This window comes from Castor canadensis, chromosome 4 (assembly GCF_047511655.1).
Source record: "Castor canadensis chromosome 4, mCasCan1.hap1v2, whole genome shotgun sequence".
NCBI classification, from domain to species: Eukaryota; Metazoa; Chordata; class Mammalia; order Rodentia; family Castoridae; genus Castor; species Castor canadensis.
This window is the reverse complement of record NC_133389.1, coordinates 178601788-178629512: the sequence shown is the minus strand read 5'-3', so window position 1 is coordinate 178629512 and position 27725 is coordinate 178601788. Positions and strand designations below refer to the sequence as shown.

At 43.8% G+C, this 27725-nt stretch overlaps 1 protein-coding gene, 1 long non-coding RNA gene and 3 pseudogenes across 2 annotated transcripts in view; 4 read left to right on the top strand and 1 right to left on the bottom strand.

Annotated features, from left to right (window-relative positions):
* Positions 1–27725, top strand: part of Ngef (neuronal guanine nucleotide exchange factor) — a 95198-nt gene that overhangs the window by 19817 nt on the left and 47656 nt on the right. Inside the window, exon 3 of the mRNA XM_074072014.1 lies at positions 3044–3158. Within this exon, the coding sequence (XP_073928115.1) occupies positions 3044–3158 (115 nt within the window). The remainder of the gene's footprint in view (positions 1–3043; positions 3159–27725) is intronic.
* LOC141422657 (uncharacterized) lies at positions 1151–4912 on the bottom strand. The gene is made up of 3 exons (XR_012447413.1): positions 3931–4912; positions 3084–3189; positions 1151–2988 (listed from the first exon to the last, which is right to left on the bottom strand). It is a non-coding gene; the product is annotated as an uncharacterized lncRNA (long non-coding RNA).
* On the top strand, positions 11502–13322 carry LOC141422430 (uncharacterized; annotated as a pseudogene).
* On the top strand, positions 12945–13198 carry LOC109703137 (small integral membrane protein 12-like; annotated as a pseudogene).
* LOC141422428 (uncharacterized) lies at positions 14111–15215 on the top strand (annotated as a pseudogene).

Sequence of the window (27725 nt, the reverse complement as noted above, 5' to 3'; positions counted from 1 at the left end):
TCATCTGGGAATGTGAATTTCCTCAGTAGTGACGTTCTGTCCTGTCCTCTCCCTGTCATAGTGAGGGTCAGAGTTTCTCTGTCCTAAACACAAGTAAGATTAAAATCTTGGGATATTTTGCAGCAGGACTCCTTAATCTCTCAGACCAATTCCTAGCACACTGTATCTGCTCAAAAAAACATTTTTTTGAGCAGAATAAAGTTCAGAAACCTTTGCTAGTGGGGCGTGCCAGAGCTGTGAACCCCTTTCCTGTGGCTTCCCACAGGGCTGAATAGGCAGCATGCTGGTGTTGAATGTGGGACATTGTCCTAGTCTCGGGGCCACAGCAGCTGTGCCACCCTGAGTGTCCTGGAAGTGCCCCCCCTGCTCCAGGTCCAGGGGTTTATTAACTGTTCAGAAATGTTCATTAAGCAGCAGGTAGCTATTCACCTTAAGTTGAACTACCCTCAAAACAGAGACTTAGTACAACACCTATGAGTTCTCTTGATTCTGGGGTTGGCTGGTGGTTCCCCTGTCTGGGTCTCTGCAGCGAGCTGGTGGCTGGGAGCCTCACTCATCTGTCTGGTGGTAAGTGAACAGTCCAAGGGGACCTTAGCTGGTTCTGCTCCTGCATCTCATTCTCTAGCAAGTGGGCCGGGCTTATTCACCCTGCAGAGGGTCCAAGAGAGCCAGGGAGGGAGCTGCTGGTGGTGGTGAACGCCTGTCATTCCTGTTACAACAGGAAGCATAAAATAGGAGGCTTTTGGTCCAGGCCATTCTGGGCAAAAAGCAAGACCTTATCCAAAATAACCAGAGGAAAAAAGGTTGGAAGGATGGCTCAAGTGGTAGAGAACCTGCCTCACAAACATGAAGGCCAGAGTTCAAACTGCAATATTGTCAAAAATTAAAAAAAAACAAACAAACAAGAAAACCCAACTGAGATCCAGGGGGATGGAACCACTTACCCAGAATCACACTGCTAGTGAGTTGAGCCCCCGTTTTCTAGGTCCTTCTGTCCCAAAGCCTGGACAGGTAGAGAAAGGGATTAAAACAACCCCCAGCAACAGAAATATAATGCAAGCCAGCCACGTATGTCATTTTAAATAGTTCAATAGCCACACTAAAAAACTTATAAAGAAAAGGGCAAAGTTGATTTTAACAATGCATTTTATTTAACCCAATAATATAGCCAAAAATTTTATATTCATAGCCTATCATTAATAATCAATATAAAATTATCAATGAGACCTGGGGGTGTGGTTCAAGTGGTAGAGCACCTGCCTAGCAAGCCTGAGGCCCTGAGTTCAAACCCCAGTACTGGCAAGAAAATTTTATCAATGAGACATTTTATATCCTTTTTTACACTAAGTCTTGAAATTAGTTGAGTATTTTATATTATAGCCCCTCTCAATTCACACGCCAAATTTGTGTTGAAAATACTTGTTCTGGATTTGGATTTCATAAAATGTATGGTCAGAAAAGCAAATTTGCATACCCAAATTTTTCCAAATATCCTTAGAATTTTTTCAATCACTGAACCAAGGATCAGTTTTTACATTCAAGTTTAAATTAAGTCAAATAAAATAGGAAATGCACTTTGTCAGTCACGCCAGCCACATGTCAAGTGTGCGAGAGCCATGGGGGCTAGTGGCTGCCCTATTGGACCAAGCAGGGGTGAGCTTGCAGAAAAACGCACATGCTGCCAGGACTGGGGCCGGGAGGGTTTTTCTGTGGTGGGAAAAAAGTGGGTGTGTGAGTCACCTTTCTGTTGCTGTGACAAAATACCTGAGAGAAATCAACTTGAAGGAAGAAAGGTGTGTTTTGGCTCATGGCTTTAACCCATTCCAAGGTTGGCTGGCTCCATTGCTTTGGCCTGAGGTGAAGCAGAATACCATGGCAAGCAAAGTGTGTGGCAGAGGAAGCTATACACTTCCATGGCAGCCAGGAAGCAGAGAGAGTGAGGAAGGGACTGAGACAAGATACGCCCTTCCAGGCTTCCTCCCACCTGGCCCTATTGCCCACCAGGTGCCTCCCAATAGCACCACCAGCTGGGAACCAGATCTTTATCACATGAACCTGTGGGGGACATCCCAGATCCAACCTTAACAGCAGTGCAGGGCTGTATCTGAGATGAGGGTGAAAGGAAACAGGGCTGATGGAGAAAGAGGCTCAGGCTTGTGGCCTCCCAGAGCCCAGCCAAAATTGCTAACACCATTGTAGACTATAACAGAGGGCACCTCACTTCCTGCCACCACCAAAGTTGCCATCAGTGCCCAGCCTGGAAATATTTTCACCAGATGCACAGCTTGTTGTTAAGGTGGCTCCCTCATTCTTCCTCCTTAGAGTTAACCACCAAGACTGCCCAAAGCCTAGGGAGGGTACACTCTGCTCTACCTCACTGATGAGAAAGGGCACAGGATGGGGGAGGAGAACAGGAGCAGACAACATGGGCCCCTTGGTCACCAGGCCTCTCTGATGCCAACAGAAGGGTCGTGCTCAGGGTTCACCACATGCAATTTGGGTCTGGAAGGCGTGGGACAGTCCCCATTTCATCTGCTAAAGGCTATCCTTTTAAAATTCTGCTAGCGCACTTCCTCACCCTCCCACTGTGGGGGAGGGGTGACGTTCCAGGGCAAGTAAAGCAGACCTGATTTCATATTTAACATTGATTAGATGCAGACTGTAAGGTTACATGTGAACAGATTGACAATCTGTAAATGATTTCGTCCAGTAGAAACGGTAACAGCAAGGACTATGGCTTTTGTCCTCTCAGACATAACTAGGTCTATGTCTATGCTGGCAACCCTATTTCCAATATTTTTTCCTCCAACTATGTATCTTGCATCATAGCTATGATCTTCATACAGATGGAAGCCCAGGTCACCAAATACAGCACAAGGTGTGGCAAACACCCCTTCAGAGAGTGACAGGAGGAACAGCTCTCCTGGCTTCATTTCCTTCCCTTTCCGGGGTGACAGTCACCACTGCTCTTGTCATAGGGAGAATTGCCTGAAAAGAGAGAATAGCATAGTTTCTAACTTGTTTCATTTCTTAAATGTCACAGATTCACAGGAAAATGGAAAATCAGTAAAGGATCCTCGGACCTCCAATTTCTCTCAGAGAAGAACACCTCCCTGGACGATGCCAGAACAGATAGGCCCAGGAACTCAGCAAATGAGGTAAGAGATGAAAGCCACGAGGAATGGTGTCCTGCAGTTAAAAAACAATAAAAAGGCATCTCTTACTTGCTTATGTTTTGAAATTTTTCAGTTTTCTTTTTAAAAAAATAAATAAAAGAAACGACTAGCTGGGTGCTGGTGGTTTGTGCCTGTAATTCTAGTTTGAGATTCAGAGGATCATGGCTCTGGGTGCAAACTGAGAAACCATTTTCTAAATAGCCACAACAAAAAGGGGCTGAAGGCATAACTCAAGCACCAAAGCATCTGCCTTGCAAGTGCAAAGTCCTGATTCCAACCCCAGTACTGCCCCCCGCCCCCCCCACACCCCCGAAATATGTTGCAAATGTGTTTCGAGTCTTTTCCTATAGGTCTTGTGTATGTTTTCTCTTTATAAGATGGTCTTACCATACACTCTGCCTGAATCATCTGTCATAATCACCTCTCCATGTTCCTAAATCTTTTCCACACAATTTTTTTTTCCAGCACTGGTATTTGAACTCAGGGCCCCATGCTTGCTAGACAGGCATTCTTACCACTTGAGCCACTCTACCAGCCCTTTTTTTTGTGATGAGTTTTCTTTGAGATAGGTTCTTGGGAACTATTTGTCTGGGGCTGGCTTTGAACCACGATCCTCCTGATCTCTGCCTCCTGAGCAGCTAGGATAATTGAGTGGCTATAACATATTCTATAGTATAACCAGATTGTGGTTTATTAATCATGGTTGGGTAAGGCTGAATTTAGATGCCTGTAACAGAAAACTCAAATATCACACCTTAACATGGTAGAAGTCTATGTGGCGCTTGTGTGAAAACACCCTAGAGGGTTGTGGCTGCAGCTCCTTCACGCCTCAGGAACCCAGGCTCCTTCAAGCTTCTTCCTCTGTCACCTGTCCATATGACTGCCAGAGCTCCGGCCATCACAGCTACTAAATAAATTCTTAATAGCTGAATAGTCTTTTAGTAAGCAGAAAGTTTTAATCGTCATGCATACTAATTTGTCAATCTTTTTCTTTTATTATTTGTCATTTTGTAGGCTAGTTAAGAAATACTTGACTACTTCAAAGGCATGAAGATTTTCTCCTACGTTCTCTCATAGAATTACTTTGTTTCATGTACGTTTATGACTCTATGGTCGCATGGATGTCCAGTTGTCTTGTACCACTATTAAGAGGCCTTCTGTTCCCCTCAGCGAACTGTTTTGTCTATCTGTTTAAATCTGCCAACTGCAGACAAGGGTTTATTGTGGACTTTTCTGCTGCTATCTTTATGCCAATACCCAAGTGTCTTAAATTCTGTAGTTTATGCAAAGGCTTAAACTCTGGTAGTGTACACTCTCCTACTTTTTTCTGTTTAAAGACAGTCTGGACTATTTTAAGTCTTTTGTGTTTCCATATACGTTTTAGAATCGGTTTGTTGATTTCTATCCCCAAAAGCATCTGCTAGGATTTCAGCTGGAAGTGCATTCTCCTTATAAATTCGGGAATCATTGGCCCCTTGCACTGCTCAACCCACGAATGGATGCCAACTTTACAATTATTTATTTTTTAAACTAATCCAGCAATGATTTGAAGATTTTAGTGTAAAGACTTTGTACATATTTTAATTAAATTTGTTCCTATGCATTTCATGCTTTTTGCTCCTATTGTTAGTGCCAATATTTTGTAATTTCACTTTCTAATTATTTATTGGTGAACAAAATACATTGGTAGCATCTAAAATACAATTAATTTGTATTAATTATTAATTATTTTCACATGTTCACCTGGTATTCTGTGATCTTGATAGATTTGCTTATTGTTCTCTTTGCTTGTATATCGCTTTGGATTTTCTGGAGGCATGGACAGGGTCATTTGGCTGAGAGAAAGAGGACTTTCCTGTTAATCTGCCAACAGAAGCAAAGTCCAAAGGCACAGGGAGCCCTTTGCCCCCAGCCTAGCACTGGATTGACTCTGCTGGCGGTCTTCTCAAGTCAAGTTGAGTATTTATATGGGTGCAATGTCATGGATCAGGGTTCTAGCCCTCCCCCAGTCATTTCATGCCACAAAGCTATCAAATGCATTATACATATTTGGTTTTATTAATTGATATTTCCTTTATAAAACTAAGCTACGTCATTAAAGTTTGCATGGGGAAATTATTCTGAGCAAGCATTGGCCTTCTCCATGATCTCTCCTGTCTTCCTGGCAGTGCTCTCAGGGAACTGTAGTTCTTCAGCACTCCAAAGACAGTCAGCCCGCACTGAACACTACAGTCACCCCAGGGCTGTACTGAGCAGGGTCATCCACATGGTGCTAACAGCACAGGCCTGCCTGGCTGGAACCCTGCTTTTCCAGTTACCAAATATTGACTGTTATCCATGGATCCATCTAGAAAACGGCCATTGGCCCTGCAAGTCTTTGAATGCCAATGCTGGGCAAGGACAGGTTTCCATATTGGAAATTATGTGTTTCCATGGAAACATAGAAGTGACAGGTGCAGTTACCCTGTGGGCAGCTTGTCAGATCTTACTAATGCTAGTTTGAGTTGTGACTAGGAGAATCTTACAGTAAGAGAGTTTGTAAACATAGGGACAAGTGGTGAGTCACTGCATGTTGGAGGCTGCCTGTTTTATTCAAGGAAGCTCTTTTAGGGTTATTAGCAGTCATTTGGGGCAACAGAGGAGCCAAGGAATGGGTTAAATAACACCGTGCAGATGCGATCAGCAAAACCAACAGTATACTTGCTCTAATTTTTTTCTTTCTTTCTTCTCTACTAATACTGGGGTTTGAACTCAGGGCTTTGTACTTACCAGGCAGGTACTCTATTTCTTTTTGCTTTAGCTGTTTTTCATATAAGAACTCACATTTATGCCAGAGTCAGGCTGGACTGAGATCCTCCTATTTATGCTTCTCACAACCCTGGGATGACAGGTGTGGGCCACCACGTGCAGCTTTTAATTGGTTGAGATGGGGGTCTCACTAACTTTTTGCCTGGACTGGTCTTAAACTATGGTCCTCCAATCTCTGACTCCCCAGTAGCTAGGATTACAGGCTGGGTACATCCAGCTGTGTACTCCAATTCACAATGAACAAACTGCGAAGGAAAGAAACAAGAAAAGTAAGTAATTAAAAGAGACTAAAGAAATATCAGCCAGTTGTAATGTATAGACCTTATTTGAATCCTTTCTTCAAACAAGCACACTGGGGGCGGGTATAAAAGGCAAAGAAATTGAACACAGATCAGATATTTGATGATGTTAAGAAATCATGGCTGACTTCTTTGGGTATGAAAATGGTTCATTTTTAGCCGTGTATACCTCTTTAGAGATACATTCTGAAATATTTTGGATGAGATAACATGATGTCTGGCATTTGCTTCAAAATAATCCAGGCCAAGGAAGGAGTCGGGTGGGAGTGGAGATGAAAGATAGGCCAGGGCTTGAGAATTGTTGGAGCTGGGTGCTAAGTATCCAGGGAACTTATTATACGTTTCCATCTACTTGAGGATATGCTTGAAATTTCTCATAACAAGGGTTTAATTTTTACTAGGTTTATTAAACCATAAGCTTATGGTTTCTTGTTTTTTTTTTTGTTTTTTTTTTTTTTGTGGTGTCAGGGATGGAACCCAGGGTCTGGTGCATGCCAAGCAAGCACTTTACCACCAAACTACACCCACAACCCCACAGCTTTTTTTCCCCTTTTATTTAAAGTAAAAAGCAGGAGCTTAAGGAAGTGACCTTTCACCCTGACCCCCCAGTCCATATCTCCTTTTCCAGAAGGTTGGCAGAACCATCAGCTCTTGTGGTTGACCATGGTGGGTCCTCAAAGGCAGGACATGCGAGGTTTTGTTCCCTTCTGAGCACCTAGCTCATGTCTGAGACACAGGGAGACACTTCACTCTTGCAAATGACTGAAAAATGTGCAAAGGCATGCAGACTCCCTAGCCTGGGAACACTTGACCTCTGACCTCTAGTAGACACACCTGTGCAGACTGGCCAGTAGCCACCCAGGACTGCAGACCAAGTCTCTTGCCAAGCCAGGTCAGCGTCCCCAGGACAGGTGAACGGTCTTGAATCTGCTGCAGGCATGCCACACCTGTCTGGAGGGGCTCACCTGGCCACCGTGTGTCTGAGCGAAGCAGTGCTTCCACCCCCCTGCTGAGAGAGGAAACTCCGGGCTTCAGCAAACGGAGCAGCAGGAATTAATTTCTTCTCTGCATGTCTCCACCTGGGGGCCAGCTGAGGTCCCCGCATGGCCCACCCAGTCCTGTGGGCACCAAGGTCACCAAGCACTGGAAGGACCTCAGGCGCTGGATGTGGAGGTTGAGGAGAGGTGGGGTTTTCTATCGGAAATCGCTTCTGTGTTTATATGGTCCCAGAACACAGAGGAGTGACTTATGTCTCACAGAGTATGTGGCTAATTTCATGGACTTTTGACAGCACTTCTAAACTTCCTCCCCTTCTAGAAGTTGAAGGGATACATCCCCACCCCATCCCCACGAGGACAGGTGAACGTGGGCTTCAGGGCAAGTGGCTCTTTCAAGTGTGGCCCTGGAGGTGGATGTCACTCTCCAGCTGTCCATGTCCTCAGATGCCCAGGCCCAGAGGTGACAAGGCAGAAGCTCAGGAACTTGCAAGGAACTCAAATGGGAAGGGGTCAAATTGTCAGGCTCTTGGATTCTGCCATTAAAAATAATGACAGTATGGACGGGGGTTGCTCAGTAGGCGCTTGCCTAGCATGTGCCAGACTCTGGGTTCCACCCCTAACACCACAAAAATTAAAGAGTAAAATAATAACAATAATAATATAACAATAACCCAAGTAGGTTTCAGGCGCCTGAGCCAAAATCATAGATCTGATCTCCTTGTGATCATGTCATTAATGTTTTGAGCTATTGGTACTTTCTCACTTGTTAAATGGTCCATTGAGGTTTATTTTGCCGTTTTTTGGTTATTTTAGCTAATTTTTCTGTCATTCTTTTAATTTTTAAATTTGTTCGTTTTTGGTGGAACTGGAGTTTGAACTCAGGGCTTCACACTAGCAAAATAGGCGCTCTACACCTTGAGCCAGACCTCCAGTCCATTTTGCTGTGATGATATTGGAAATGAAGTCTCTCGGACTCCATGATCCTCCCAATCTCAGCCTCCCAAGTAGCCAGGATTACAGGTGTGAGCCACCAGCACCCTGCATAAATTTTAAGTTTTTTTGCTTTGCCCTTTTAACTTCCCTCTTACTTTCCCTCTGTTTTAATCTTTAAATGTTTTCCTTTTGTGTTTTGGTTTGTAATAATTATCACTATTAAAATTCAGTCCTTCTGGCTTAACGTCAATATCAAATTATTTTTCCTCTTCTTATTTTGGTTTTGTCTTCCTATCTAAATTCTGGTGGGCGGGGGTTGGTTTTATAGTTTGGTTTTTTATCATTTTTCTTTTTAACTACAATCCTTCTGTACCTTTTATTTTGTTTACTTGACTGATTAACTTTTCAGTAACCTAATTTTGGCTAACTTAAATGAAATTTAGCTACTTTTCTTAAACTGCTACTTATTGGTCCTATCAATCTTATGCATAACGGTTACTCTCTTTCTTCTGTTAGTCATAGTCTTGTAACATGTCAGATGTATCTTTTTCTAATTCTTTTGGATTCTTAATAAAAAACTTTTCCCTAACGGGCTGGCTCAGGGGAGGACGTGGAAGCTGGAGGGTGTGGGCTTGTACACCTGCTTCTCTCAGCTTCAAAACCCGACCTGCTCTGACCTTGGGAGGCCCATCCAGGCCCGGTCAGGAGCAGGTCCTGGTACAAGTAGAGAACAGAGCAAAGCAGATTGACTGAGCCCTGGACTCTCTTCCTGCTGTATCTTAGTCCATTCCCTGTTGCTATAACAAAATATTTAGACTGGGTAATTTACAGAGAAGAGAAATTTATTTCTCACAGTTCTAGAGGCTGGAAAGTCTCAGGGCATGGTACTGACCTTGATGCACTGTGACACAGCACAGAGCGTCCCATGGCCAGACAGAGCAAGCGCGCCAGCTCTGGTCTCTTCCACATGAGGCCCGCCCTCGTGACCTCATCCCACCCCAATTGCCTCTCGAGGTCCCACCTCCAAGCACCATTAACAGGAGAATTTGGGGTGAAGTTTCCATGAATCTTTGGGGGACACATTCAGACCACACCATGTGAGTAAATCAATCTCCATTCTCCCCAAACCTCAGTTACCCCAGACTTACAAGGCAAAGAAATGAGTCTGAAACCAGAAAATGTGTGGACAGGGCCCCAAACACACAAGTACACGATAAACTGTATCTGGGCTCTGGTGGGGGTCATAGAAGATACAGCACAGTTATAAAATTCTGAAACATGCTGCACTAAACAGGGCAGCCTGCCCCAAATGCAAAACCTAAATGTAATCATAGAAAACACCAGAAGAGCCCAAAGCAAGAAATATTCTACAAAATAATTGCCCTGAAGTCTTCACGAGTGTCAAGGGTACAAGAGCCAAGCAAAGACAAGTGGAGCTAGTGAAGGAAGGCAGGCAGGCAGGTGGCTGACATCAGTGGGACAGTAGCAGAAATCTGGGTCGAGTCTTAGGGTTAGTTGGTAAAATGGGAGCAAGCCCTTGGATGTAGAAAATAGACACTAAAATTCTTGGGGACAAAGAAAAAAATCACATCAGCCACTGATCCTTTGATGACTCAGAAAAAGGTTTTTAAAAATCTTAGTACTATACATGTAACTTTTTACTTTTCAGATTCTTTTAAAATGTACAAAATAATAAGGTCTTGAGGGAAAAAGAAGGCTGCAGCCACTGGATCTAGACCCCTGCACTTGATCTCAGGGAAGTAACTTAGACTTTCTTTGTCTCAGTTTCCCCATCTTTGCATCAGGGGTAGTAACAAGGGACACTATGAAGAAAAAAAAAGTTAATATCTGTCAAGTGTAAAGAATGATGATTTGTACCCATGTGTGGCTGCTTGTTATTATGTCTCGATGATTTGAAAGTGCACTCGCCACAGGGCCTTTGCACCTGCCGATCATCCACCCCGCCTTGATCCCTACATACTCTCTTCTCCTTCTCACGTAGCTCGTTTCATGAAGGCCTCTGTGACCCACTACCCTCTCCCTCATGCTTCCTTAGACTGCTGAAGGCAGGGTTTCTAATGCACCTGTATGATGGGTATAATGTACCCATCATATGTATTGCTATGTAACTTTGTGGTGACTTACCTGCCTATTTCATTAGGCCAAAACCCAAGCGCTGGACTGGTGTTCTAGTTGTTCTCTTATTCTCAGGCCTCGAGCAATGGGTGAGTGAATGGCCTAGACATATGCCTTCAGCCCAGAAACCGAGGCTGTGATTCCAGGACCCAACTCTTGAGGGCTCCATTCACACTGTCATCTATGTAAATGGCACTCCCAGAGCTGGGCAGTGCAGAGCGGAGCTGCCTTACACCGTATCCCCGACCATAAATGACCATAAACGACCTCAAGACTCTGTTCTGTTTTCCATGCATCAAGAGGAAAAATGAACAGGTTTGTAGTAGTAGTATTATTCTAAGACAGGGTCTCACTACATAGCCCATCCTTCTGCCTCCGAATCTGCAAATCGGGATTACAGGTGTGCACCACCACGCCTGGCCAGGGCCGTTACTTTTGGTAGCTCCTTCATTCCTGCCGACATATGGTACCTAATTATTTATGTGACTTGTTCACTTAACAAACCTCTACAGTTCTGAGCTCTGAGTTCTGTAAAAAAAATTCTGATCTGGTGTCTCAGGCGGACAGATAGCCACCATTTCCTTGGGAGGCTTGGGGCCACAAAGCTGAAATTCCAGGAGCCCACTGTTGGGCCTTAGTGGTGTGGCTCGGATGCTGTCCTGCTTGGAAACCTTTCCCGGCACCAATCGCATCAGTCACGCGCCATGAGAGGAACTACACACAACCTGGGTGAACTCAGAGACAAATGGGGAGAAGACCCTGGTCCTGGCTAATCCCCCTCTAGGCAGCCGTGGGGATATGGAGGCTTGTCCCTATTCCTAAGTTTCATAAAGGGACATACATAGAACAGTGTCAACAATTGTGTATCTTACACTTAAAACACCTGATGCATGTCAACCCTTCTCCAGCTTTATGTACTTAATTATTTTAGCATGGTGGTTGTGTAGGAGTAAATGTCTCAAATTAAAGCTCCTTGGACAATATCAAGAGACAGCACTTCAAAGTAGATTGATCCAGGCAACTGATCGTATTTGCAAGACTTTCCAGCAAGAAGATGGCAAAGTCAGAAAACACCGATCCCAAAATGCTATGTGGTGGATAACAGCAGCATCGAGCAGTCATCACTACATGAAGTTACCAGGCTAGAAAACATGGCGGTCCCAGAGAGAGGAATCCACATCTATCCAAAGGGCCAGCTGTCCTTACACATCGCTGCTGGGAGTCCTGGAGTTTATGTCCACTGGGGAGAAAGCAATGTTCAAGAAAAGAAAGTGAGGTGGGTCACGCCTGTAATCCTACCTACTTGGGAGGCAGAGATCAGGAGAATCACAGTTAAAGTCAGCCCCAGGCAAATAGTTTGTGAGACCCCCATCTCGAAAATACCCAACACAAAACAAGGCTGGTGGAGTGGCTCAAGTGGTAGAGCGCCTGCCTAGCAAACATGAGACCCTGAGTTCAAACCCTAATGCTGTCAAAAAAAAAAAGGAAAGTTCCCAACTTTGGGGGATAGAGACCAACCTCCCAGCGAAGAAGCAAGAAGGATTCTTCCATGGAACAGGATAATGGGGTCAGCCACAAACAGAAGCAGCTGAAATTTGCAGAGGGCCTAGAAAAAAAAAAGGCGGGAATGTGAGCAAGGTAAATTTGGAGGTTGTAAAGCCTTGGATAACAAAACGAGTAACAGAAATCGTTGTGTTTAAAGATGGTGTGGTGTGATTGAGTTTATATTAAACCAGATAGAGGTGAAGAATCCAGGTTCCAAAACAGTGCAAATCGGTCTGACTGGGCTTTGAATGGGAAAATGCTAGAGAGTTTATGGGAGACCTGTGGTCCCTGCTGCTTAAGAAAACATCCTGGAATCCCTCTGCTTTCCTGGAACTGAAGAAAGAAGAAATAAAACAGAGACAGACTGAACAGGAAGAGCTGGCATGAACAGGAAGAGGGCTAAGGAAGGAAAAGAAAGCAGCAGAGGAAGAAAGGGAGAGGTCTGGGAGCTAAGGAGAACCAAGAGCTGGGGTCCTTCTCCTGCTCCAGAAAGGAAAGAAAGAAAAACAAACTCCAGAGCTTTCAGAACCTTCAGTGAAAGAAGAAGAGAGAGATCACATCAACTAGTCACATCCTGAAAGTTCCCAAGACTGAACCTGTACCAGAGCCTAAAGATTTTCTTCAGAAAAGGAAAATTCCAGAAAAGAAAAGGAAATGGAAAAGACCCAACCAAGATAACTGTCAGGATCAAATCAAGATCCTATGTCCAGATCAAGAACATACTGCTCACTTAGAAGGCAGCCCAACCCAAGGAGATGGTCACTCCTCTAAGAACTGTGCCAGGACCAGTGCCCCTCCACCTGGGACAGGAGGAGTAGGTCTCTAGGGAGACAAAGAAGGCGTTCGTCCTTGTAGCTCGCCATCCTCTTCACCTTGCTCCTAGTTACCACCAAAGAAGCCTCCCAAGAGAAAATCCAGCCCACCTTGAAAAACTCTCATAGGGGGATCATGAAGCATCACCTCTTGGGCCACTGGGAGCCTTGTGGTCAGTGCTCTGGGCTAGCAGAAAGCAGAGCGAGGCCGAGGAGTGCGGGCCTGTCACAGATGTTATGTGGCCTGTACTTTGGACTATGGCACATACTATGACCCAATGTCACATTTCCTGTGGCCTTCATGGTTGGGGCCGTGGGTCACCACCTGGAAAGGCTCATCAGGGGAAGGATCCCCAGCCTGTGGAGAAGGAAAAGAGCACCCAGGAAGACTGAAAACCAGATGAGCTGCTAGGCAAGGACCACGCCCCGGTGGTGAGCCTGAAGGACAACTGGAATTTGTGCCTTAAGCTGTCCTGCACAGAGAGCACTGAGAGAAGAATTAATGGAGGACACAGGGCCTGTGGTCCACAGGGCTGTGACCGGTCCTGTACTCTGGCCACCGGCCCCAGAACATACATCTGATTTGCTTTGCTGCTTATCCTGGCTCCTCCAGCACCACACATTCACACGTACTGACTGTTCCTTTATAGCCAGGCAGACAACAGCAGCTGAGGGCCTGCAGAGCAAGGCTGCATCTGTTGAACAAGGGCCACAGCGGCTCGGGCTTTGAGCTTATGTGGGTGCACTGCTTGGAGGAGTGTTATGAAATGAACACTGGCTCTCAGTCTCCGTGGGGAGGCTATACAGCCTCTCGTGGGAATGGCTGCATCTGGGAGTTTCTTTTAGGAGGGGCATCTATGTGTCTAGTTGTAGTTTGCACTGGGAAGAATTCAAACATCTCCCTGGCTCCCTTGACTAAGTTTCCCTTTTCCTTCATCCTCATTCTTCCTGAAATTCTGCCGTCAGCTCAGGAATGGGGATTCTGTGGAGAACAAAAGCATTTTTCTGTTGTTAGAAGCTCAGACTGTTCACCGTAGGGCAGGGAGGAAGATGTGCCTGGTAAATTTGCTTGAAAATAGTCACTGTCTTCCACCTCTCATCACTGTGTAGTGAAGACCATGATTAAAGTGGTCCTGAGAATCAAAAAACCCAAAAAAACTAGTAGGTCATCTCCTTCAGTGAGTCCCCCAGGGTGATGGCACAGGTTATTACCCCCAGCAAGTGCCCCACCAAAACCCAGCATTCCCCAACGTCCCAGCAATCAAACCATACGAGAAAAACTCATGTTTCTGTGACTCCAGAGAGAACTTCAGGTAAAGTGACAAAACATAAGGTTCTGAGAAAAGAGCATCAAAACCTCAAAGATAGAGTTATTTAAATCGGAAGAAGATAAAGATGGCAAGATGGTTGCAGCCATCACCAGGAAAGCCTCAGACAGACAAGTCCCTCCCCATCACCCACCAGAAGGTGGCTTCTCCTCCTCAGTGACACAGTTCTCCCACACCACCACCACTGCAAAGGACTCCTCCTTCCCCACATCACCGCTCACCTTCCCCTCCTCTGCCAGGTGCTGGTGGCTCACGCCTGTAATCCTAGCTACTCAGGAGGCAGAGATCAAGAAGATCTCAGTTCAAAGCCAGTGCAGGCAAATAGTTCACGAGACCCTATCTCGAAAAAAACCTTTACAAAAAAGGGCTGGTAGAGTGGCTCAAGGTGTAGGCCTTGAGTTCAAGCCCCAGTATTGCAAAATAAAAAAAAAAAATCCTCCTCTAATGCAAAGGAGAAATTCTCCTTCTCCGCCTCCAAAGATAAGGACAGCATCTTCCCCATATCCTCTTAAATGAAGGGCATCACCACCTCCACCACCAAAGTGTGGGGTCTCCCATACCCACCTTCCAAACAGATAAGCCCCTAGTCACCAAGAGTTGTTTGCCTTCTTTATCTTCAAAGCATAGGAAAGGGCTTTTCCCCAAGCCACTCTACCTGGGAGACTTGGTCATCACAACCAGACAAATGCCATTGTCCTTCACTGAAGCCTTGAGCTCCCAAGACCTCCTCAAGCCCCCCGCCCTTTTTCCTAGAAGAACATCGGTATCACCCCAAAGAAGGCAGTCCCCATCTCCAAGAACTAGGCCTATTAGAAGAGTCTCTAGGACTACAGAACCCAAAAAGTCTCCCTTGCCAAGCCCATAGTCTATAAGAAGGGTCCCATCCTCCTGGTCTGTCTGTCTCTGGGTCTCCTGAGTCAGCAGCTAAAAAGCCCCCAGCGTCCCCATCTCCTGTCCAGTCTCAGTCACACTCTACAAACTGGTCACCAGCAGAATCAAAAGGCTAAAAGCCTAACAGCAGCCAGGAATTTGGATCAAGAAGGAGGTAGAAAGAGAAAGGACAAGAAACACAGAATCACAAAAACCACAAGCTCCTGTAACCACATCAGCACAGGAAGAGGTCAAGGCAGCGCCTGAGCACAAGACTGAGAGTGAAGCTAAAGCCACCTTCATGATTTAGACAAACACTGGGGGTGTTGGGGGGGGAGGGGCGCACATTGGTGGCGGAGGGGGGGCCCTGAGATCCATGCAGAAGGCTCAAGTGTCCCCACAGTCTCAGGTGGAAATATTTGTTATGGTGCAAATTTTATTTGCATTGTACTCAATTCAATTTCAAAATTGCAAAAAAATATGTTTGAGCTTTAGATTATAATATTTGCTGTAATAATTGCTAGGTTGAAGTTAACCATGTGAAGAAAGAAGGAGGAGGAGGAGGAGGAGGAGCAGGGGGAGAAGAAGAAGAAAGGCACAATGTAAAAGATGTGCACAATGTCGGGGACATTCTTTCACTGACAGCTGACATTATTCATTCAGAGGGAAATATTTTAAGCCAAAACAAACAAAACAACCCCCCCCCCTTTTTTTTTTAAAGCGGGGATAAAATATTACTGGCATTCCTATGCTTCCTTTAAATATGCCCTGGCTATTCCCAGAGGGATTTTTTTTAGTGTGTGTCTCCCTGACCCGCTTTCCTCTTTTTCCTTTACTTTTCCTTATTTGAGTCTCAGCACTCATGTAAGTTATTCCTCCAGCCTCGTAAGGTTTGTAAGCTTGCCCCGAAGTAAGACCACTGTTAAACTACCACAAAAGTGTAAATGAATATTTTAATGCCACGCCTTTCCAGTTGTCTGCAGAGTCTCTGTTGAAATGAAAGAAATGAAAGAACGAGACAGAAAAACGAGAGCCTATTGTTTGCCAGGACACTGCAGGTTTTTATAGATGTGTAACGAGTTGGTTCAGAACACTGGAATTTCGTTCTATTCTGTTCCGGTTGGTTTTTTGTTTTTGTTTGTGTTTTGTTGTTGTTTTTCCTTTTGTAAAGGCAGTTAACTAGTCCCAAAAAAGGATCCTTCATGGCTGGTGGAGTGGCTCAAGTGGTAAGAGCACCTGTCTAGCAAGTGTGAGGCCCTGAGTTCAAACCCCAGTGCTGCCAATAAAAACTAAAAGGGTCCTTCTTTTAGTTATATAAACTAAAAGCTATATAAAATTTTATTTTATGAAATATCATGGCTTCATTCATATTTTTGTCTTGTTTTTCAAATTGGTGTATACAACTTTTTCAGAGCTTTTACATTTGGAAGGTGGGAAGGGCCCAGACATTAAAATAGTATCTTAGTTCCACTAAGATTTTTTTGTTTAGTTTTTTTTGTTTTGTTTTGTCTTTTTTTTTTAAACTAGAGTTATATAAAGCTTGTGACTTAAACAGAATAAATTCTAAATTTAAAAATGTTTACACTTAGTTTGACTTACTTGCTTCAATACTGCAGGAACACTGTCTTAGAAATCTCAGAGAGCCTGAATTTTTGGTGAAGTGGGAGTTGAGCAGAGAAAAATAAAAGGTGAGGAAACAACCAACCAAATGAACAAAAAGCTTCTAACTTTGTCAGTGTCACCCTCCATGATGGGGTTGCCGTGGGAATCGACCAAGGAACACATAAGGAGAGCAGTTTCCATAGTCTTCACCACATGGGAGTCCAGCTTGGATTTCCTCCCCAATTCCAACAATAACGCCATTGACCTTGGCATTTATACAGATTTCAGACTTCATTGCCCTTCCTATAGCTTCCTTTGTAAAGATGGCCTTCCTCACAGTGAAGCATACCTATTTCAGGTCTTTGCCCTCACCTCCCTGCCTCCCACAGAGCTCTCTAAGACAGAAGGTCGTGGGCTAATTCATCCAGGGGGCATCTGGGCTTCTTTCTGGGCTGCACCAGGCCATACTGTGCTGTATGCTTTCCCTCTACCCTTCACCTTTGGCAGAATTGTGTCCACTCAGCTGCATTTTGATATCATGGCCCAGCTTGTCTTAAGAATGCTGTATACCACACTTAAAATTCCCTGTCACATTGACTACAGAAACTGTTGAGCATGTCATTCTTCTTGCAGTGCAAGACCCCTTGGGAGAAATTAATCCTTTTGCCCCCAAACAATGTACTGGGATTGCCATCGTGTATGAGGACCAGAAAGGGGGTGAGTGCTACGTAGACAGAAAAGAGCAGCTGATGTGACCCCAGGCACCCTGGTGGCTCCCAAATGCAGCTAGTACATAGCACCCTGAGAGAGAGAGAGAGTGTGAACCCTCTTGCTTCCTTTCTCTCTGACATGTGTAATTGGCACTGCTGCCCTGAATCCTGACACTATAAAACCTCCAAATTAAGAACTAGACTCTGAAAAAAAAAAAAAAAAGAACTAGACTCTGCAGCGTAGAATAATAACATGCTCTATCTTGGCCAAGTTTAATTACAATGCTAAGATTCAGGTCTTCCCAGGTTGCAAAGTCACATGTGTTCAGAGAAGGCTGTCCCACCTTGAACTAGGGAAAGCTAAGAATTGTGTGTGAGCAAAAGAAATGAGAGGTGGCTCAGCAGACAGTCAAACAGAAGGTGGATCACTTGCTGAGGGTGTCGCATGCAATGAGGACCATGGGGAAGGGCCTGGCAGGGGGGCTGTACGCTGCAGAGTAGCTCACAGTGCCCCTGCCACCCCGAGGGCTAAAGGACAGCCTGCTCCCAAGCACCATCACAAAATGGGAAAGTGGCACTGGTTAGCCTTATAATAACACTTCTAGCAGAAAGCTAAAGGAACTTGCAGCAGCTCACCTCAAGATGTCCCCTGATGGCCCCACAGCCTGTTGTTCACAAATCCCCATGAGTGTGGAGCGGGCTCTGTACTGCTCTGAGAGATGGACTTATCCCAGGTGAGGTCCAAAGGCAGCGAGGCATTCCCCCCGCCCACAACCCCCATCAGACCGCTCACCCAGAGAAGGCAGCTTCCCATCCTTGCATGGCTTAGGGACACTTGGTAGCCCAGGAAAAAGTCCAGGTGGCAGGAAACTGAGACTTCCTGCCCACAAGCAAGGGCATGAACTTTGAAGTGGAGCTTGAACCACAGCCTCAGGAAAGACCCCAAGCCAGAACCCCAGCTTCCTGACCTGCTAAGCTAGGAGAGAGAATAAATGTTGCCATAAACTAAAAGTCTTGGGGCTGTTTGTTACACAGCAATAGAAAATCAATACAATAGGAGCATTATAGAAACTAGCAATAGAAGTGTGGGACATCCCACACTTGGTGGAATGCTGGCATCAAGTCCCCCTGAGCACTGCTTCCTCCTGTTCCTCACACCTGGAGAGTGACTGACAGTCCTTAGGTAGTGACTGACTGACTGATTGTCATTCACAATATCAAACCCCAGCTTCCTGGATGGTGGGAACAAACGCTGAAGGGCTGTTTATGCTCCTTGAGGGGCGATGCAGCTGAGGCTGGGAGTGCAAGCTGGCATCCTTGCTGGGTTTCTCCCTCACCTGTCCTGCTTCTGCTCCCTCCATGGCTTCTCCTGGGATTTCTACCTTAGTGAATCACTTGTACTCAAATCTCAAGGGTGCCTGACTCTGGATACCTATGTTGAAACCTAGTCTCCTTGAAGAGAGACAAGCTATCATGGCTGACCAAACTTCTCCTCGGAAATAGCCAAATTCTTCAAGAAATGCCTCCATTCCCATAATTAATGAAAATAATGTTTGAACAAAAAAGTGTTTTCATCTTTAAATACGTGACTTACCCAGTCACTTTTCAAAAACTATTTACAGCTGGGCACCAGTACCTCACACCTGGAATCCTTGCTATACAGGAGGTAGAGATCAGGAAGATCTAGGTTTGCAGCCAGCTGGCCAAATAGTTTACAAGACCCAACACAAAATAACGCTGGCAGAGTGGCTCGAGTGGTAGAGTGCCTGCGTAGCAAGTGTGAGGCCCTGAGTTCAAAAATCTCCAGTACCGCCAAAACAACTCTTAACTAAACTTCTTGTTATATGAAAGACAATAAAATAAGTCATTCGGAGAAAATAGGACTGATGTGGCCTCAGAGCAGATTTCTGATCAGCCTCTGTGGCTGATGCTTTGGGCCTTCTGCCTAGCATGGCTTTGAGATCAGCAGCAGCCTTGCAGCCTGAGGCCTGACCTTCTGTGGGGGCTTGTAGGCAAGTTAATTACTGAACAGTTGGCACTAAGTATAAATCCATCAGCTGTTTTTCCTTCCGTGTTTTTTCTGATGCATATAAAGACAATCACACGTGAGTGAAAAAGGCTGAGCGGACAGACAAGGTGAGTCCGATCTGCCCCAGAAGTGACCTGCCATCCTAGCAACTGTTAGGATTGAGGAGACTTCTGCACCTTCACCCTGACCACATGGAATTACAGTGGTGTGTGCCCAATCAAAGTCTTGCTACTTTGCCTCTCTTTTCTAGAAAATGAGAATTCTGCTGTCTTGGCAGCACGTGGGCAAGGACAGGACCAATAGACCGGAGAGGCTCCCCTCTGCCCCCTCCTCACCTCTAGGATGGAGAGGTGGGCTACAGAGCCGGCCCCGCCCACTCTCCCACCCACCTGCATTCATTCCTGCATTGATTCACACATCCTTTAGAAGTGATTCATGTTAAAAAATATACAGAAAATATTCATAAAAGCAACACAGCAGTTGAAAACATAAATACCCCAAAATTGAAACCTGCAAAAGACATGAGAAGACTTGTCACAAAAGAAGAATAAAAAAAAATCATTAAAAGTCAACTTCTCTTGTAAAGAAAAATGCAAAATAAAATAAGACACCATTTTCATCTACCAAATTGGCACTTAAAAACAAATTCTGGGTACTGGAAAGAAAGCAGAGGAAGACACTGGTTGGGTGTAAACAGGTTTGGCCCTCTGTGATATTGTAATACATGGGGAAAGCAATAAAAATGGTCAGAGTCTACCCTGAGCAGACAGTCAGAAACTAAACAAACTTTGTCACTGAACTGTTTGTAGTTCACCTGGTCAGATGATAAGGACTCATGAGGTAAGCATCTACTATGATCCAGACTGTTCTGGGACTGAGGACTTAACAGTAGATAAAAGGGATGGAAAACCCTGCTTTGTGAGGCTCACATTTCAGCAGGCCCGAGGCCCAGAACTCCCCAGCACCGCCAGGGGACTGGCAAAGTCCTTCCTTCCTTCAACCCCTATACCATCCCACCTCAGCATCTTAGTTCTCACGTCTTGTGTCAATACGTTCTTTTAAACCAAATGTACCATGTCTCTAGTTTCTTTTCTCCTTCTCCCCAAGTGTGTGTGTGTGTGTGTTGCTGGGGATGGAACCAGGGCCTCATGAATCCTAGGCAAACACTCTATCACTTCATCCCCAGCCTTTCCCCAACTTTTTATAACGGAAAGTTTTAAACAAAGAGAAATTGAAAGAATAGAGCAATGAACTCCCATATTCTCTTGATCTAGATTCATAAGTTTACTAATCCCATATATATTTGGATTCTCTCTTCTCTCTCTTCCTTCACCCTTTATTTTCCCTAAACCTATACAGTAAATTGCAACCATCCAAATCTCCATTCCTAAAAATCCAGCATATAGCTCCAAGAATAAGGACGTCCCTCTACATAACCGCAGTGCCACCATCATGCTCAAGAAAGACAAGTCCAAAATAGAGTTGATATCCAGGCTACAGCCAAGTCCTCAAAATGTCTTTACAGCTGGGGCTTGTGAGTGGAGATCTAATCAGGTTTCCATCCCTGCATTTCCCTCGCTCCTGTCATCTGCAAGAGTCTTCCCCTTCCTCGATTTCTTCCATGTTGGAAAACCCAGGCTTATATCTTGTGCCATGATCCCCATTGTGCATTCGTCTCACAACTTTCTCATGGACTGTTTACCATGCTCATTTTTGCCCTGTATTACCTTTAAACTGAGAGTTAGGTCTTGCTGCTGGATTAGATTTGGGTTAAACATTACTGGCAGAAATGCATCCAGGTGATGTCAACCCCACACTGCATCCCATCTGGGCACTAATGTCAGCTTGGCCCATTATTCTCTTTTGTGAAGTTTGATCAGTGGTTAATTTGGAAGCTGCCACATTGCTTTGAAGTAAAGATACAATTTTTCCTTTTGTAGCATATAAGTTATCTGTAACATGTATATATCTTCTTTCCTATTAATCTTTCACCCAGTGGCTTTTAACATCCATTAATAATCACTCCTGAGTCACTGAGTACATGAGAATTGCAAAACAGTGCTGTTCTTGTGTTCCTTCTACCTGCTTTTTTTTTTTCTGTGAAAAAGAATCCTTAGTTTTTTGTTTTGTTTTTGAGTCCACCACTATGGATGCATGGTTTCTGTTTTTATAATTCAACAAATTTTAATCTATCACTGCTAAATTCTTTGTGAACTCAAACTGCCACAAATTTGGCAAGAAAGAGCCCCTCCAAACTGGACACAATGTCCCTTTGACGTAACTCCTGGCTTGGAGCACCTCTTTGCTTTCTGACACAGCAAGATACTTTGTATATTTTCTCTACTTTCTATGTTCCATCTGAGTCAGCTATAAGGAGCCCTAGTTCCCTTTAGTGTAGAATGGTGCTTAGAAACCAAGATCTGGGTTCTGGGTGTGCTCAGTTTTACTGGCAGATCACTGCTTCTGGTATTCTTCAGTGGACAAGAGCTAGAAGTGGGGGGGGGGTGTTGAATTCATATTCGAAACACAGGGTTCCTTCCTTCCTGTTCTTCTCATTCTAACAATGACAGCTTGTTTATCAGCATCAATATTTTGGAAGGTATTGATCTATTGACCTATTTTACAAATACACACAGAAGAATTTCAATATTACTCTACCTGTAACATAACCAACAGCAATTTCATTATGTTGGTCTCCCAGAGCTGCCATAAGGAAATACTACAAACTGGGTGGCTTAGAAATTAGTGAGCCAGGTGTGTTGGTGCATGTCTATAATCCCAGCACTTGGAAGGTAGAGGCAGGAGGATTATAATTTCAAGGCCAGTAGTGAATTCCAGGCTAGCAACCATCTCATAATTCTGAAGATCCGGAGTCCAAAGCAAGGCAGTGGCAGGGCCCTGTTTCTTGGAAGGTTGTGGAGAAATCTAATCAAGATTCCACCTGCCTCTCTCTGGCTTCTGAGGTCACTGGCAGTACTTGGTGTTCTTTATCTGGTGGACATCATTCCCATCTCTGCTGACATCTTCACGAAGTTCTTCTTTCTATGTGTCAGCATCTCTGTGTCCATGTTTCCCTCTTCTTACAAAGATACCAGTCAGAGAATTAGGTCTACTCTAATCCAGGATAACCTCATCTTAATTCAACTACACCTACAAAGACCCTTTTTCCAAATCCAGTCACTAAGGGGCACCAACATATCTCTTCTCAGGACACAATTCAACCTGCTACAAAGCAAATTGTCAGATTTCTTTGCTTTGTTTAGTCCTAGAATGGGTTTCAGTAAGGGTATAAAGGCAGAGTATTATATCTTAAAGTTACTTGAGTTAATTTTTGGGGGGTGGCACTAGGGATCAAACCCATGGCACAGTGTATATACTTTCCCACTGAGTTTCACCCCCAGTCCTATTTGAATCAATTGTTTTCTGGGTGATCATGTTATCAGTTTGCTACTCACTTGAATCATATTTTGGTTGATTTTATTCTTTAGTGATGTGAATAGGTAAAACAACTGTGTGGTTCACAAGTCAAAGAAAAACCAGCCTCTACTCCTACTCCAGAAATAAAACTATTTTCACTAGTTTCACTTTTTCCTCTCCTATGATTCTTTTGTTCACAGAGGCAGTGTACTACATACGCTCTTTCATGCCTTGCTTCTCTCACTGAACACCAGAAATCACTGTGATTCACACACCTCTTTCATGCTTATTTCTACAGCTGCTTTTCACTCACTGTGTAAAATCACACCGTCGTTTATCCAACTAGTCTCCTGGGGATGGGTACTTAGGTTGTTTTCAACACGCACTCTCAAAAATAATTCTGTAATGGATCACCTTGTGCATATCTTGTATTCCAGGGCTGTGTCTTTGGGTAAATTATTAGAAGTGGAATTTGCTGGGACCAAGGGTAAATGCATACAGAGTTCTGGGAGTTCTTGTCTAGTTCCCTTCCATAAAAGGCTCTCCCAACAGCTGTGTTTTGCCAGTGCCTGTGCCCCTGACTTTTAGTTCTATAATCACAAGGATTTCAGCCCAAGAAATTTATAGCAGTCCATCTTTAAGATGCTGGTGTGATCGATGGAGGAGCACAGCATGTGTGGTGCTGAAACTGAGAGCTTGGCATTGGGAAGGGGCAGGGTGTCTCTACTGTGTTCTCCAGGGGAGGGGATCTTTCCATTCTGTTCCCTCATTCAATCATTGTTTAGTCCTGTATCTGACTCACTCCTGTGGAGCAGGCTTGCCCCTCTCCTGGTAAGAATCCATTGCTTCTTACCGGAAACACTCAAACACTCAGCTGATGACAGGTGGGAGCCATTTTCTTCTTTAAGAAAGAATGTCAATTTCACTTAGAAGCCTGTGTTTCTGGAGAGCCAAAGACCCTCCTCCAAGACCCCCACAGAAAGGAGCAAGGAGAGCTCTATTCAAGACCATTTTTTTTTAGCCTGAGCTAAACAGAAAATGGGCTGGGAGATACCGCTGACTGTGAAAATAAAAGTCACTTCTAGGGCTGAACAACATTTTAGAAATAGCAATAACTTAACATGCAGTCTTCATGGCATAGAAAAAACGGGACATGGCTTTAGAATTTTTAAAAATTTTTTTTTATTTTTTATTATTCATATGTGCATACAATGTTTGGGTCATTTCTCCTCCCTGCCCCCACCCCCTCCCTTACCACCCACTCCGCCCCCTCCCTCTCCCCCCATACCCTCTCGATACCCGGCAGAAACTATTTTGCCCTTATCTCTAATTTTGTTGTAGAGAGAGTATAAGCAATAATAGGAAGGAACAAGGGTTTTTGCTGGTTGAGATAAGGATAGCTATGCAGGGAGTTGGCTCACATTGATTTCCTGTGCGTGTGTGTTACCTTCTAGGTTAATTCTTTTTGATCTCACCTTTTCTCTAGTTCCTGGTCCCCTTTTCCTATTGGCCTCACTTGCTTTTAAGGTATCTGCTTTAGTTTCTCTGCGTTAAGAGCAACAAATGCTAGCTAGTTTTTTAGGTGTCTTACCTATCCTCACCCCTCCCTTGTGTGCTCTCGCTTTTATCATGTGCTCAAAGTCCAATCCCCTTGTTGTGTTTGCCCTTGATCTAATGTCCACATATGAGGGAGAACATACGATTTTTGGTCTTTTGGGCCAGGCTAACCTCACTCAGAATGATGTTCTCCAATTCCATCCATTTACCAGCGAATGATAACATTTCGTTCTTCTTCATGGCTGCATAAAATTCCATTGTGTATAGATACCACATTTTCTTAATCCATTCATCAGTGGTGGGGCATCTTGGCTGTTTCCATAACTTGGCTATTGTGAATAGTGCCGCAATAAACATGGGTGTGCAGGTGCCTCTGGAGTAACCTGTGTCACAGTCTTTTGGGTATATCCCCAGGAGTGGGATTGCTGGATCAAATGGTAGATCAATGTCTAGCTTTTTAAGTAGCCTTCAAATTTTTTTCCAGAGTGGTTGTACTAGTTTACATTCCCACCAACAGTGTAAGAGGGTTCCTTTTTCCCCGCATCCTCGCCAGCACCTGTTGTTGGTGGTGTTGCTGATGATGGCTATTCTAACAAGGGTGAGGTGGAATCTTAGTGTGGTTTGAATTTGCATTTCCTTTATTGCTAGAGATGGTGAGCACTTTTTCATGTGTTTTTTGGCCATTTGAATTTCTTCTTTTGAGAAAGTTCTGTTTAGTTCACTTGCCCATTTCTTTATTGGTTTATTAGTTTTGGGAGAATTTAGTTTTTTAAGTTCCCTATATATTCTGGTTATCAGTCCTTGGTCTGATGTATAATTGGCAAATATTTTCTCCCACTCTGTGGGTGGTCTCTTCAGTTTAGAGACCATTTCTTTTTATGAACAGAAGCTTTTTGGCTTTATGAGGTCTCATTTATCTATGCTATCTCTTAGTTGCTGTGCTGCTGGGGTTCCACTGAGAAAGTTCTTACCTATACCTACTAACTCCAGAGTATTTCCTACTCTTTCCTGTATCAGCTTTAGAGTTTGGGATCTGATATTAAGATCCTTGATCCATTTTGAGTTAATCTTGGTATAGGGTGATATACATGGATCTAGTTTCAGTTTTTTGCAGACTGCTAACCAGTTTTCCCAGCAGTTTTTGTTGAAGAGGCTGCTATTTCTCCATCGTATATTTTTAGCTCCTTTGTCAAAGACAAGTTGTTTATAGTTGTGTGGCTTCATATCTGGATCCTCTATTCTGTTCCACTGGTCTTCATGTCTGTTTTTGTGCCAGTACCATGCTGTTTTTATTGTTATTGCTTTGTAATATAGTTTAAAGTCAGGTATTGTGATACCTCCAGCATTGTTCTTTTGACTGAGTATTGCCTTGGCTATTCATGGCTTCCTGTGTTTCCATATAAATTTCACGGTAGATTTTTCGATCTCTTTAGCTTTAGAATTTATGAAAGCAGCAGCCACTGGTCCGTCCAGCAGGTGGGTAAAAAACAGAAGTGCCACTTGGCCTGTTCTAGAAAATAATGGTACTTTAGCTAAAGGTGCACTTGCCTTTTAATAGAGTAGAAATGAAACAGATTTGTAAGACATGGTTTGGGCTGTAATTTGCTGAGATCCACTTCATTCAGCAGACACAGAGCTTTGAGGGTTTGCCAAGTGCCCTGCCCAGACTAGGGGTGGGGATGGGGGATCGGGGGACAGACAACAGAATCAATCAGGTCAGCCCCTGTCTCCAAGCACAGTCCAGTAGTCCTGCCTGAATATTAACTTCCCAGTAAAGTGATTAGAACCTTAAGAGAGGTCCAACCAGCTATGGAATGGAATGGGGGCTGGGGGGGGGACTTCCTGGAAGAGGAGGCATCTGCAGTATAGACAGTACAGACATGATGGAGTCGAGCAGAGAGAGGTGAGGACACATAGTGCTGGGGAGGCCAGCTTTTGACTGAGGTAGCGAGTGTTCGCATGGAGTCGTGGCTTCCGGTGAAATGGCAGAAGCATTCTGGTTAGGAGCCATCCATGTGGATTTATGGAAGGAAAAGGGGAATTTCTGGAAAAGGGACTATTTGTATAACCAGCCAGACTAGAACATCAGGTAAGTACTTTAATGTTAATGCTACCGGGAAGTCACTTACTCTCATTTGAATTCGTGATTCTCTGGGAACTAGAGAGCTTTTTCTCAGACACTGATTTATGTAACCACTCGAGTTATTTATCCCCCAGCTAACAGAAAACAGCCCTGCCCCCTTTCCAAGTTCATTGGGATCTGAACACTTTCAACTCATTTTCTAAATTTATGCACATTGAGAGATTCATGTTGCTTTTAAAGTAACTTTTTCCCTTATTATGTAAGTGACACATTTATTGTAGAAAAAAATCCAAACACTTATGAGAAAAAGAGGAAAATTCCCTCAGAATCCAGCCAACCAGCTACAACTGCTGTGAAATTTTTTTGGTGATTGTTTTGCCAGTCCTTTAGAAAGTATATGTGCACACTTAAAATTCCATCTGTATAAGTCTAAGTAGAAACAAAATACGATCATACTACCATCTAGCTCTGGTCTCTGCTTTTTTATTTAAAATATGATTGACATGTTTCCAAAAAATGAGATATTTTTCTAAAATTATTTTAACTGTACAGTATTCTATACAACAAACATGTCATCATTTAAACAGTCAATCTCTGTTACTGAGCATTTAGGTCACTGTAAATAGTACACTGTTATAAATAATCCTATAATAAATATCCTTGTAGCTATTTTTTTTTGGCATGGACTCAATAGTTTGTCAGATATATTCCTTGAAGGAGGCTTTCTTTGCCAAAGAACACGAACACTCACAGATTTATGGTATGTATTGTCAGGTTGCCCTGCAGAAAGGTTAGATCAGTTCCCACTCAAATGACAACTTCCACACCTTGGTGACTATTCACTGTTCAGTTTTTAAACTCTCTGATCTGATTGGGGGCATGACTCAAGTGGTAGAGTGTTTGCCTAGCCAGGTAAAGGCTTTGAGTTCAATTCCAGTTCTAGAAAAAAAATTCTTTAACTGCTATGTTTCTGATAATGTTTCTGAAATACCATGCCTTTTCTCTAAATAAAAATCATTTATTCTGTGCTAATTTATATGCTGCTGTCACTGTTTTTTTTTTTTTTAAATCAGACTCTTTGAAATAGAAACAGCAACAGTAGCCAAAAGCTTTGAACTCTAGTGAAGAAAGGTATCTTGTTAACAGGGGCAGGCAAAGACCTGGGACTGAGCATTTTGGTAACACATCTCTCTGTGTCTATAGCATCTAATGTGTTCTGTCTCCATCAAAAACATACTGATCTTTCTACAGGACCTTAAATCCTTGAACAGTGCCAGTAACTCCACAAAAGAACATTCTTTCTACAAGATGCTAAGGGCAAGGTGATGGTTTCAATAGGAAATTAAAAGTTATCACACTACTTATTATTATGAAATTATTTCTCTAAAATCCAGCTATTTGTAATTTTCAAGAAATAATGTC